The sequence below is a fragment of the Dreissena polymorpha genome, chromosome 5, assembly GCF_020536995.1.
Source record: "Dreissena polymorpha isolate Duluth1 chromosome 5, UMN_Dpol_1.0, whole genome shotgun sequence".
NCBI lineage: Eukaryota > Metazoa > Mollusca > Bivalvia > Myida > Dreissenidae > Dreissena > Dreissena polymorpha.
The window spans coordinates 114336124-114349292 of NC_068359.1; the positions used below are offsets into that span (position 1 = coordinate 114336124).

A 13169-nucleotide genomic window follows, 5' to 3' on the forward strand; every position below is an offset into this window, starting at 1 on the left:
TGAAGGATGATGTTCACCTTGAAATTTTACCACTTAAAATGTGCAGCTCCATGAGATACACATGCATGCCAAATATCAAGTTGCTATCTTCAATATTTAAAAAGTTATGGCCAATGTTAAGGTTTTAGCACGAAGCCTATGGCGGACGACGAGCTGGCTATGACAATAGCTTGGGTTTGCTCTGAAAACAGCCGAGCTAATAAAATCAGATACAGTAGTATCATGGTCAAGCTTGGATTTGCTCCAGCAAAACATAAATTCACATAATACATCTATTCAATAACAATTCATTCAATTAGCCTGTCAGATACATGTACAATGTCTTTTATATACTTGTTTTCAAACTTCAATTTTTCATACTTGTTTTTTTCTGTTTATGACAATCGGAACATACATAATTGCATAGCTCTTACAATGCATAAACAAAATAACAATCAAGCAGCACGATTTTTGTTTAGAAATGTTGTAAGTCATAGAAAACACCATTAACATGTAGTTTTGATGATCATGCAGCTTCAAATGTGGACGAAAGTGTCTTTTATTTTAAAGGTCCATTATTGCTAAATAATTACAGGTCCAGATACTTAGGATAAATAAATTACTGGCTCCTGAGCAATACATTTCATAACATAAATTTCAAATGAGCTGCGGTTGATGCATAGTTTCCATATAAACAATAACAAAGACTGATGTGTTTTTCAAATAAAACAATAAATTAGGTAAAAGTAATAACAATACATTGTTGCATATTGATTCAGGATGATTGATAGGGGCTTAAGGTTGCTAAGTCTAACACATGTATTCACATTGAGTTAAAGGTTACATATGTATTCACATTTAGTTAAGTATGAGATATGCATTCACATTTAGTTTAGTCTAATGCAATCATCTATTTACATAAAATTTCCTCTAAAGCTGATTTTCAGATTAAGTTTAGACTAAAACATGTATTCACATTTAGTTTTGTCTGATACATGTAATCACAATTAGTTTAATCTAATGCATGTATTCACATTGAGTTCAGTCTGATACACTGATTTCACCGCGAACCACCAAAGCCGCGGTGGTCTACTGTGCAATCAATTTCCGGATAACTCTCGCCAAGCTCACCAACTGTCGCCGCGATCTATCACAATGCATATGTGGTGATTGTCCATGATGACAAATAATTGTCCACCGTGGAACTGTGTTTATGACAGAAATCTCGCTCTACGTAGTGTAAATGTATTGATAGTTTAACAGTTTAGTCTGATATTTGACAATCCCAGAAATTGATAACTCCCAGATTACCACCCCTGAATACTCGCGCGCGCCTCCAAAACGGTACTGAAGAAAACAACAGGGACATATATATTTGTATATGTCCCTGAACAAAACAAGAAGGCGAAACAATTTTATCGAATATATTTGAAGATTAAAAACGTTTCTGTTACTGATCTGATAATAACATAATAGTTCATGTTTTTTTTATATCAGTTATTACATAATTTGAAGAAATAAGGTTCATCTGCATTCAGTTAAGAGTAATAAAACTCAGCATGAACAGGGACCTGTTTGTACATGTATTGGTCCCTCAGGCGAGAATAATGTCTTGATTGTCATTAAATGTGTTATTTAAAGGTGACACGTGATATGATATCTTAATTACAGTATCTACACATGTGCAGACATGTGGTGTCACTGGCATACCCATTAGCGCTTTAAATCCACACTTGGGACATCGCCTTCCATTAAGCTCCAAACATTATCGCTGATGTTTTTTTTCAAGACCTTTATCTCACTGAAATTATCATCCATAATAAACAAAGAAAAAAATCACTTATTGTGTTCTTGTTTTTTATTTTTTAATCGTAAATTTAGACTTTATAACGAAAATTGAATAAAGACATATGTTTAGGAAATCTAGAGAACACAATTGGAACTATTCAAGTTTATTTAAGGCTCCATATTTTTCATGTTGAACATAATTATTAGGATGTTAAGATGTTAAGATTAAGATGTTAAGAAAATTTAATAAATAATGAAATCAGTTTAGAAAATATTGAAAACAGCCCAAACAGTTTATTTTAGACTATAAACTTTGATATTACATTTTAAACGTTATTTCAATAATAATATAAGAAAGTTATAGGCAAAAGCTGATATGTCCTGTTCAATAACAAGAGCTGTCAGAGGACAGCGCACTTGACTATTCGAGTGCTTGACAGTATAACGTAAGCCATCATGGAGAGGGGGGGGGGGGGTATAATGTGGGTGGGTGATCATTTAATAGATGATCTTTCTAAAATAAGGGGGAAAAAAATGTTGTTGTTGTTTTTTGGGGGGGGGGGGATTCTGGTGTGGGGCATGTGGGATGGTTTGAGTGGAGTTCATTGTGGTTTGTCAGGTAAGTGTTGTTTTGTCAAAGTATGAATCAAATGTGATCATAAATAGAGAAGTTTTGGCAATTTAAGCAAAATGTTCATTTATCTAAGTATAAAAGGGGCCATTATTCTGTCAAAATGCTTGATACAGTTGTCTGCTCTTGTTTATACATTGGGATCATGTTGGTAAAGAAGTATGCAAAATATGAAAGCAATATGTCAAAGGACATAGAAAATATTTGAGGTGGTACGCAAACTTTAACATAGATTTATCAATACATGTAATATGCATATTCTAAGTATAAAAGGGGCAATAATTCTGTCAAAATGCTTGATACAGTTGTCTATTGCTAGCGCTAACAGGAACGCTAACGCTAACGGGAACACCGACGCCCGGGTGAGTAGGATAGCTCCACTATATATATATATATATATATCATATATAATAGTCCAGCTAAAAAAGTATGCCATGTCCTAGACATCTTACACAGTTTAGCAAATGAATACCGGTAGCTCTGGTACTTGTTCATTTAGAATCACAAAATTCATATCCGGCTAGTGATTTTTGTATTGGCTTGAGAGCGATTTTTAAATAAAAGAAATTGCTAAAAAGCACTTTAGTTTTAGACTCAACCAGATACATACTTTTAATCAAAAAAATTTGCATCAACCTGAAATCTTACAGAGGTTTGCTAGTAAATATTTCTGGACCAATTTTATAATCAAAAACTTCATTTTGGCTATAGATTTTTATATTACTTTTAAAATGACACTTAGAAGGGAAATATTAATAACAAGGGACAAAATTGTCACAAAACCAGGTTTTTATTGTGAAAAAAAATCTGATAAAGGGAGACAACTCAAACTGAACTTTTGAAATGAAAAAACAAAATTAACCCCCTTTGTAAGTTTGTTTTAAAATAAATCTATTTTTAGTCGTGGCGACCTTGACATTGGAGATATTGACGTGATTCTTTCGTGCGACACACCGTCCCATGATGGTGAACAAATGTGCCAAATGATTTTAAAATCTCATAATGAATGACATAGTTATAGCCCAGACAAGCTCATATATGGCTATTTTTTACCTTTGAACTTAAAGTGTGACCTTTGTAAGTTTGTTTTAAAATAAATCTATTTTTAGTCGTGGCGACCTTGACATTGGAGATATTGACGTAATTTTTTCGTGCGACACACCGTCTAATGATAGTTAACAAATGTGCCAAATGATTTTAAAATGTCACAATGAACGACAAAGTTATGGCCTGGACAAGCTTGTTCCGCCCGCCCGCCAGCCCGCCAGCCAGCCAGCTAGCCAGCCAGCCCGCCCGCATTCGCCAATCTAATAACCAGTTTTTTCCTTCGGAAAACCTGGTTAACAAAATGGAAAATGTTTAGACAAACAAAGATATGTACTACCTATTCAATAAAAAAAAGTCGGCCTCGGTCTTGAATCTTACAAAGTTTCTTATTGAGTACCTCCAGAACTATAGAAGTACGGCATTTTATATTAAGAAATAATAAAGGGCTTAAAAAAAGGCAGATATCTACTTTTCAATAAAATTGTCTACCTCGTCCTGAAATCTTTCAAAGTAAATTACGCTCATTAAATATCTCCGGCACTATTTAAGCTCAAATCACAACGTTTACTTCGGACTTTAGATATTTCTATAACCTTTATAATTTTCATTGAATCATTTTATTCCATACAGAAATAATAAAATTTTACACAAAGGCATTACTGAGGTATGCTTAAAAAGCAAACTCGGCCTTAAACATTACGTGTTGTCACTGAATATTGTGGCACAGACACATATTTTATAAATCTTATCGTGTATATTTCATATTTAAATTATATTGATTTACGATGTGATACATATGACACTTGGTTTCATGTTTCAATTGTTTTTAATCGTACTGTGCGAAGTCATAAAGTACTGTTTATTGGAATAAAGCGGATGTACACTATGATGACGCTGTAATCTGCCAAATTCTTCAGTACCGTCAGGATCAGCGGGTCACGTATCATAGCCAATATGTCGGCAGTCAATTAATTGATTTTGGGATTGTCTATATATGTATTCGGATTTAGTGAAACATGACTCTGCTTTTTTGGTGGGTATGAACAGTTTTTTTGAAGTGTGAGGTGTTAATTATGTCATGAGAACTGGTATTGTAATATTTGTTACGTAAGTTGTATCTGGTCTTTTTGCGCTTTTTTTAAAACTTGAAGACTTTAAAATTGATTCAGAGTAACATCACATACCTCCAACAATGGACCCTACTAACCGTATATAAAAAATTACATCAGGCAACTGTGTATAAGGCGAATATCAGCATAAAGGTAAAATAAATTTAACTCGTGTATGACAAGAGCAATTTACCTGAAAACCAAATCTAATCTTACTTTAACGCCAACTTTAACATCTGTTAGATTTTCCGAAAGTAGCATCTGTACTTTTTAAGTTAATGTCTGAACAATCAAATAAAAAAACAAACCTCAGAACTGGTGCAAAAAAATAACCCAAATGTTTTGCATCAAAAGTTAATTTTTAAACCTTTTTATTGCAATAATGAACCTTTAAATACAGCTCAAAATAGCTTTTTTATCTATATTTTGTTAAAATAATCTACTTTTTTGTTTGATGCATAAATTGGCAAAATGCTGACAATAATTGTAGTGCCACTAAAGAAGTTTCTAATTGCTCAATATAGAACAAACTTTATTGTTTATGAATTTTGCTTCATATATTTATGCAAAATTCGTTGTTGTGAAAAAACAAACATATAAAACCATTTTGAATGCTTTGTAAACCATAATTTCAATTTTTGAGCAGTGTGAAACAATACTAGTAGCCCACAGCAACTTGCAGGTGTTCATATGTTATTCTATAGCTACCACCACAAAACATCCATACCTTAAAGGTCTGAGATTTTTGCAAGAAAATGTGGCGATTTCCACTCCTAAAAACTTTTGGAACTGTAAACATGCATAGAAACTATAAAATAGTATGAGTAGGTTAGAATATAATTATTTTAATAATTGCCCTTTCTTAAACATATAGAAACAAGAAACCGTCAGAGACGGGTGATGCTTCCCAAAGTGTTTTTTTGTCACAATATTGCACTTTATATTCAGATAAAAGGAAACGTCTTGAGGGCACAGTAGTTGGGGGGGGCAAGAATTTTTTTATAGAAAATTTAAAAGGGCCATAACTCTGTTAAAAATCATCCGACCAGAACCCGCTGATAATATGCACATCTCCTCTTGGTAGTAAAGCTTCCCATAAAGTTTCATTGAATTCTGGTCATTAGTTGCTGAAAAATAGCCCAGACAAGAATTGCACTATATGTACAGTTAATGGAAAATTTCAAAGGGCCATTACTCTGTGAAAAATCATCCGACCAGAACCCGCTGATAATATGCCCATCTCCTCTTGATAGTGAAGCTTCCCATAAAGTTTCATTGAATTCTGGTCGTTAGTTGCTGAGAAATAGCCCAGACAAGAATTGCACTATATGTACAGTTAATGGAAAATTTCAAAGGACCATAACTCTGTGAAAAAGCATCCGACCAGAACCCGCTGATAATATGCCCATCTCCTCTTGATAGTGAAGTCCCATAAAGTTTCATTGAATTCTGGTCATTAGTTGCTGAGAAATAGCCCAGACAAGAATTGCACTATATGTACAGTTAATGGAAAATTTCAAAGGACCATAACTCTGTGAACAATCATCCGACCAGAACCCACTGATAATATGCACATTTCCTCTTGGTAGTGAAGCTTCCCATAAAGTTTCATCGAATTCCGGTTATTAGTTGGTGAGAAATAGCCCGGAAAAGAATTGCACTATATGTACAGTTAATAAAAAAGATTCAAAGGGCCATAACTCTGTGAAAAATCATCCGACCAGAACCCGCTGATAATATGAACAAAAATTGTCCACGGACAGACGGCCACACGGACGGACGGACAGACGAAGCGGCGACTTTATGCTCCCCCCCAAAATAAATTTTGGGGGAGCATAATGACAGAAACTATTAGGTGAGGAAGGTGCTTTGATTGAGACCACTTGTCTCTAAAAAAAACTTCTCTTAATAATGAGGGCTCAAAATAACCTGTCTCTATCAGGGTTCAAAATACCTTGTCTTTAACAGGGTTAAAAATGACTAGTCTCTAATGAGTTATAAAGACCTTGTCTCTATAAGGGTTAAAAATAATTTAAATTGCCTCTATCAGGGTTCAAAATAACTTGTCTCTTTCAGGATTTAAAATACCTTTTCTTTATCAGGGTTAAAAATAACTTTTTTCTATCAAGGTTCAAATATCTTGTTTCTGTTAGGGTTCAAAATTACTTGTAATCTATGAGCACGCTGGGTATGTGGATACTTTGATAACAGATGGCACTTCGATACCAGATAACAACAAAAGCCACGCGCTAGAGGTAATTAAGTTCATCAGTTTTTTTCAAAGTTATATCATAAAGATTAGTTTTTTAGACAAGGCGCATGGTCGAGTTTATAAATGGTGTATCCTTTTCTATTGCAAAGAAAAACATCACGGAAGAATGGTAGATTTTTCCAAAAAAAAAAAGAAAATTCAGTTGGAAAACAGCATAAACTGGATGAACAGTAAACATTTCAACAAAATAAATCTACTTAGAAATATTGCAAGAAATTGTTTGATATTCCACCATGTAGAGTCATCACTGTGCTTAAAATACTGAAATTTTGATAGTATTCAATGAAATATAAACGAAGATATAGCATATTTTAATAGGTGGTATTCACGAAGTTGTGGATACTTTGATTCCCGATATAGGGCATATAGGGCACTTCCGATAACAGAGACTTTCAACAAATTGGGCACTCTGATAACCGAGTTTTATCTTCTACCTGAAATGCATTTATGTATATTATGGCTATTCTGACCAAACATTTTGAAGTACGAATCAATTTGCATTGTCAAGTCCGACACATTAGGAATTTATGCATAACGTAATTACATACATGTAAAATATAACCCATGGCGTTGTTCGTTTTCAAAAATCATATTACTATTAATTCAAATAATTAATATTATAAGAGCAAATTTTAAATAAGATTCAAATGCTTATTTCTGAAGTAATATATTTCAAGTGACGATCGAAAATTAGTGTCTACAAAATTAACTTGTTTTTAAGTGGTAAATTGGGATTAAGAGAATTGAAAATACAACGGATCACGTGGATCAACACGACTGTGTTCAATTGAACTGTTAGCAGGACTCTAGATAAGGGGAGCAAGGGGTCTTTAAGCGGCCAATACACCTCATAAAATCCTTTGTCATTGGTGCTCATTAGAATCGAATCATGAAGACGATACTTATGTGTAGCCAAAAAATTTAAAAGAGATTGGAAAACTCCCTTTATATTGAGCTCTACTTATAGGAAGCACTTCCCTTTACACTTCTCGTTCCCTTTTATTATCATATTCCAAAGGGATAAGAACATGTTTCGGTAATTTGTTTTTAATTTACGTTAGTACATACATTTTTATTTTTGCGGGCTTACTATAACAGTATTCCACGGCGAATTCTGTATTTCTGATTTCCTAAATAGGGTGTGTTATATCTGGTAAAAAGTGTCGAGTTAGCTGGAAAAGATGTGTCCATGAAAATTTGGCATCCGACTCTTAAAACATTTGAATTTCCGCAAATACGTTATTCAACTAAAATTTAACATGTTGTAACATTAATAGACATATTGATCTTTTATTTCGATAAGTTGGCACGTTCTTGATTTATTTCCAAGTATTTTTATTTTGTTGAAATACGTACTGATCATTGAATTCATGACGATTATCGATGACATTTTATCTCTTTTTTATAATCCACTGTTTTTTTCATGACTTTCTTGCTCCGCAATACGAAGTACTATACCATTAATCGACCAAACAATGTTATGTGTATGAAAACCAAGTAAACAGAACATAAATGCAAAAAAGCTGAAGAACTCAACTCTTGCGCGTGGCTTTTGTTATTATCTGGCATCGAAGTGCCATCTGTTATCAGAGTATCCGCATACCCGGCGTGATGAGGGTTCAAATAACTTGTCTCTATCAGGGTTCAAAATAACTTATCTATCAGGGTCCAAAATAACGTGTCTGTATCAAGATTCAAAATAACTTGTCTCTATCAGGGTTCAAATAACTTGTCTCTGTCAAAGTTCAAATAACTTGTCTCTATCAGGGTTCAAATAACTTGTCTTTATCAGGGTTAGGAATTACTTGTATTTTTCAGGGTTTAAAATGACTTGTCTCTATCAGGGTTCAAATAACTTGTCTCTATTAGGGTTCAAATAACTTGTAAATCGAGGTTCGAAATAAATTGTCTCTATGAGGGCTCAACATAACTTGTCTGGGTTCAAATAACTTGTTAATCAAGGTTCGAAATAAATTGTCTCTATTTGGGCTCAACATAACTTGACTATCAGGGTTTAAAATAGCTTGTCTCTATCAGGGTTGAAATAACTTGTCTATATCAGGGTTCAAAATAGCTGGTCTCTATGAGGGTTCAAAATACCTTGTCTCTAACAGCATTAAAAATGACTTGTCTCTAACGGGTTTAAAAGACCTTCTATTAGGGTTCAAAATAATTTAAATTGTCTATATCAGGGTTCAAAATAATTTGTCTATTTCAGGATTTAAAATAACTTTTCTTTATCAGGGTTCAAAAAAACTTTTCTCTATCAAGGTTCAAATATCTTGTCTCTATCAGTGTTCAAATAACTTGTCTCTGTCAGGGTTAAAAATAACTTGTCTCTATCAGGGTTCAAAATTATTTTTCTCTATCAGGGTTTAAAATAGCTTGTCTCTATCAGGGTTAAAAATAACTTGTCTTTATCAGAGTTCAACAGATTTTGTCTCTATCAAGGTTCAAAATAACTAAAATTGTCTCTATCAGGGTTCAAAACAACTTGTCTCTATCAGGGTTCAAAATAACTTGTCTCTATCAGGATAAAATAACTTGCCTCTGTCAGGGTTGAACATAATTTGTCTCTATCAGGGTTAAAAAAAACTTGTCTCTAATTGGTTTAAAAGACCATGTCTCTATTAGGGTTCAAATTAACTTAAATTGCCTTTAGCAAGGTTCAAAATAACTTGTCTCTATCAGGGTTCAAAATAACTTGTCTCTATGAGAGTTCAAAACAACGTGTCACTATGAGGTTAAAAAAATAACTTGTCTCTATCAAGGTAAAAAAATAACTTGCTTCTGTCAGAGTTAAACATAACTTGTCTCTATCAGAGTTACAAATAACATCTCAATAATTGGTTTAAAAGACATTTTCTCTATTAGGGTTCAAAATAACTTAAATTGCCTCTACCAGGGTTCAGAATTACTTGTCTTTATCAGGGTTCAAAATAACTTGTCTCTATCAGGATTCAGAATTACATGTCTCTATCAGGATTTAAATAACTTGTGGGTTAACTCTTTGAGGGTTCAAAATAACTTGTATCTAACAGGTTTTAAAATAACTTGTCTCTATCAGGGTTCAAAATAACATTCTGGATGGGCTCTGATGTGGTGTCCCCTGCCCGTTGTATTAGACAATTTTACCTTTGAAGACCTTTACAGTAAAATCTGGGGTATACTTTACAGTGTTTGAACACCACTTCTTTGACTTTTATGCAAAACAAAATATGTAAGTAACACCATTTACTGGTCCTGAAAAAAATAATGATCAAGTTTTGCTAAAAATTAATATGTTAAAAAAAAAACAAGAGATGCATTGTCAGAAACACAATGCCCCATACTGCGCCGCTTTGATTGATTTTTTTTACCTTTGACCTTGAAGGATGAGCATTTTTCGAAACCTAAACGCAGAAACCTAAACGCAAAGTGTGACGGAAAGACAGACAGACGAATGGACGGACAGTCCGATCACTATATGCCCTCCTTCGGGGGCATAACAAAAATCCAAATGTTAAATGTGATATCATAATACATTTGGGAAACATCTAGAAGATGAAATAAGATTGCCTCAATACCTCAAAAACAAGTGTTAACCTAGAAAATTACTTGCATGTAGCAATTATTTATAAAATGCCACCACACTTGTCCAACTATCATCTCTGCCACTATTTAGCAGCAACCTGAATCCTTTTGTGATCATAAATCATTTTGTATCCACAATAAATATTTAAACAGTTAAAACATTTATTTTTATTGATATTTTAGTCAACTTCACAGTTGAAGCATTCTGTTTTTAAAGTTTCAAATAAACAAGATATGTGTTTGTCAGAAACACTTTGTCCCCTACTGCGCCGCTTTGAAGCTATATATTTGACCCTGAAGGATGATTTTGACCTTTCACCACTCAAAATGTGCAGCCCCATGAGAATTGAGATACAAATGCATGCCAAATATGAAGTTGCTATCTTCAATATTGCAAAAGTTATAGCAAAATGTTAAAGTTGGAGCAAACAAACACACAAACCAACCAACAAACAGACAGGGCAAAAACAATATGTCCCCCACTACAGTGGTGGGGGACATAAAAAGGATGTATACAACATAGAATAAAGTTAACTGCTGCTGCAAATCAAGGCCCTGTTAATTGGCTGAAGTCATATCTGTGATAACCCGATAAAGGAATCGATCAGCTTTGGCAGAATTAATGGGTTATTTAAACAAGCCAATCCTTCCTGTTGAAATAAGGGTCATTCTTCACAGTTTATTGCTTTATATTTATGACACGTCAAATGTCTAGGGCACACGTCTAGATACTGGGATGTCAAAAGACTACAGCAAATTAAAAAGGAATTTCATCAGAAAACACCATAATGGCCGTCAACAGACTCTGTGGCCTGTGGTACAGATTCATCTGCAAATGTCCCCTAGAATTTTATGAAGTGTTATTTTCATAACTAAGGCTTTAATATTGAAGCATAGCTGCTTTTAAATAATATGTATGAGCAACCTTGTCACTAGGATCCTTAAGTTAAATGCCCATGCCTACCCTACCCCCAAACCGCTCTCTTAATTATAATATATGTTTAATTTAGGGCTGTCACGATACGCTGTGAGCGTACAGCGATATATCGTGGTACGGCAACACTGTATCGCGGTACGTTCCACGATATTGTACAGAATATGAATCTGTGAAGAAAACAGCAGAATAAGAAGTTTTACAAACTTTATTAAACTCAATAATCAGAAAACACTGGTATCATAGTATGACTAGAAACTGTAAAAGAAACTGTAATAAACTTGATAGAAGTAGTCATTGTTATTGTTATTGTTATTCGCGTCTTTTTCTAAAATGTCCGCCATGTTGTTTACAATAGCTGTGACTACAATCTGTGTAAATCGAACGCTTCAAGGGCATGTTTAAAATGCGGAGTCAGCAGGCCCAGTATTGAAAATCCTTAGCGTTCTGACTCTTCCTCGACTTATTCATAATCTTAAGATAACATGATTCGGAAGTGCCATGCTTTGAACAATCGATATACTAAAGAAAGAAAATAAGAAATAGAGTAAACATCTTTTGGATAATTATGAACTTATTTGCAAAGGAAATCTGTCCCAAATTCCAAAAAAGGTACGGACCCATACACCGCCGTATTTTAAACGTGAAACTTAAACATCTACCAGTGGAAGCGCTTGCTTGACCTGGATATTAACGGATTATTTATTTAGCCCTTTTGAATCGCTTCAACAGTTTTCAAAACGATATCTATATAAAAATAATTATGTAATGTATTTATATCTGTGCTAATATTATAATTTAAAAAAAAACGGTGCGGCAACGCCGTACCGCGGTGCGATTTTTTTCACGACATGCACCGCGATATACCTATATACCGGTGAATCGTGACAGCCCTAGTTTAATTCAACCAAAATATTTCAATCTCAACAACTACAGGAGAAATATCTATTAACAAGCAAATTTGTTAAATTGATATCCCTCGCCAACATGCTTCTGGACAGAAAAGGGTTATATTTGACACTAAAAAAAGCATTTTTTCAAGATACAAAGGGCCATAACTCCGTTATTAACAGATGGTGTACAATGCCATTTGGCGTGCATCATCTTTTAATATATATATATATATAAATTTATATATATATATATATATATACTCATAACAAGTTTCAATGAAATCGGCAAAAGCACTTCCAAAATATGACTCCGGACACACACAAAAAGCATTTTGTCAAGATAAAAAGGGGCATAACTCCGTTATTAACGAATGGTGTACAATGCCATTTGGCGTGCACCATCCTGTTATCCATATATATACTCATACAAAGTTTCAATGAAATCCGCCAAAGCACTTCCAAGATATGACTCCAGACGGACGGACGGAAAGACGGACAGACGGATGGACGGACAACGCCAAAACAATATCCCTCCCCCTATGGCAGGGGATAATTAAACACTGGTGCTTAAAAGTAATGGTTAACTTCGTAACAATGATAATTAAACTAAATTATTTAATTTGACGCATATATTTACACACTTCAACAGACATTTTATCCCATCAACTTCAAACACATCAAAAACAATTACTTCAGGTGTTATATATAAGACCACTGAATATTAAATAGAAACAATAATGGGGAATACCTGATTTTTCATTCAGTGAAACATTGTCTTCTTCATACCCTCTGGTCGGAATTGGAGGTGGATCATCCTTAAGAAGAGAAATCAAGGGAGCTAATATTAAGCATTAACAAACATACTAAATATTGGCTGCAAAAAAAACAGTGAACAAAATCTATTTTTTGTATGAAAAATAAATTTAAACCAAAAGTTATTTTT

General features: G+C 33.8%; 1 protein-coding gene across 1 annotated transcript in view; it reads right to left on the reverse strand.

Annotated features, from left to right (window-relative positions):
* Positions 1-13169, reverse strand: part of LOC127831560 (tyrosine-protein phosphatase non-receptor type 12-like) — a 77964-nt gene that overhangs the window by 11745 nt on the left and 53050 nt on the right. Inside the window, exons 14-15 of the mRNA XM_052356540.1 lie at positions 12975-13041; positions 5282-5343 (exon numbers count right to left, since the gene is read on the reverse strand). Of these exons, the coding sequence (XP_052212500.1) occupies positions 5282-5343; positions 12975-13041 (129 nt within the window). The remainder of the gene's footprint in view (positions 1-5281; positions 5344-12974; positions 13042-13169) is intronic.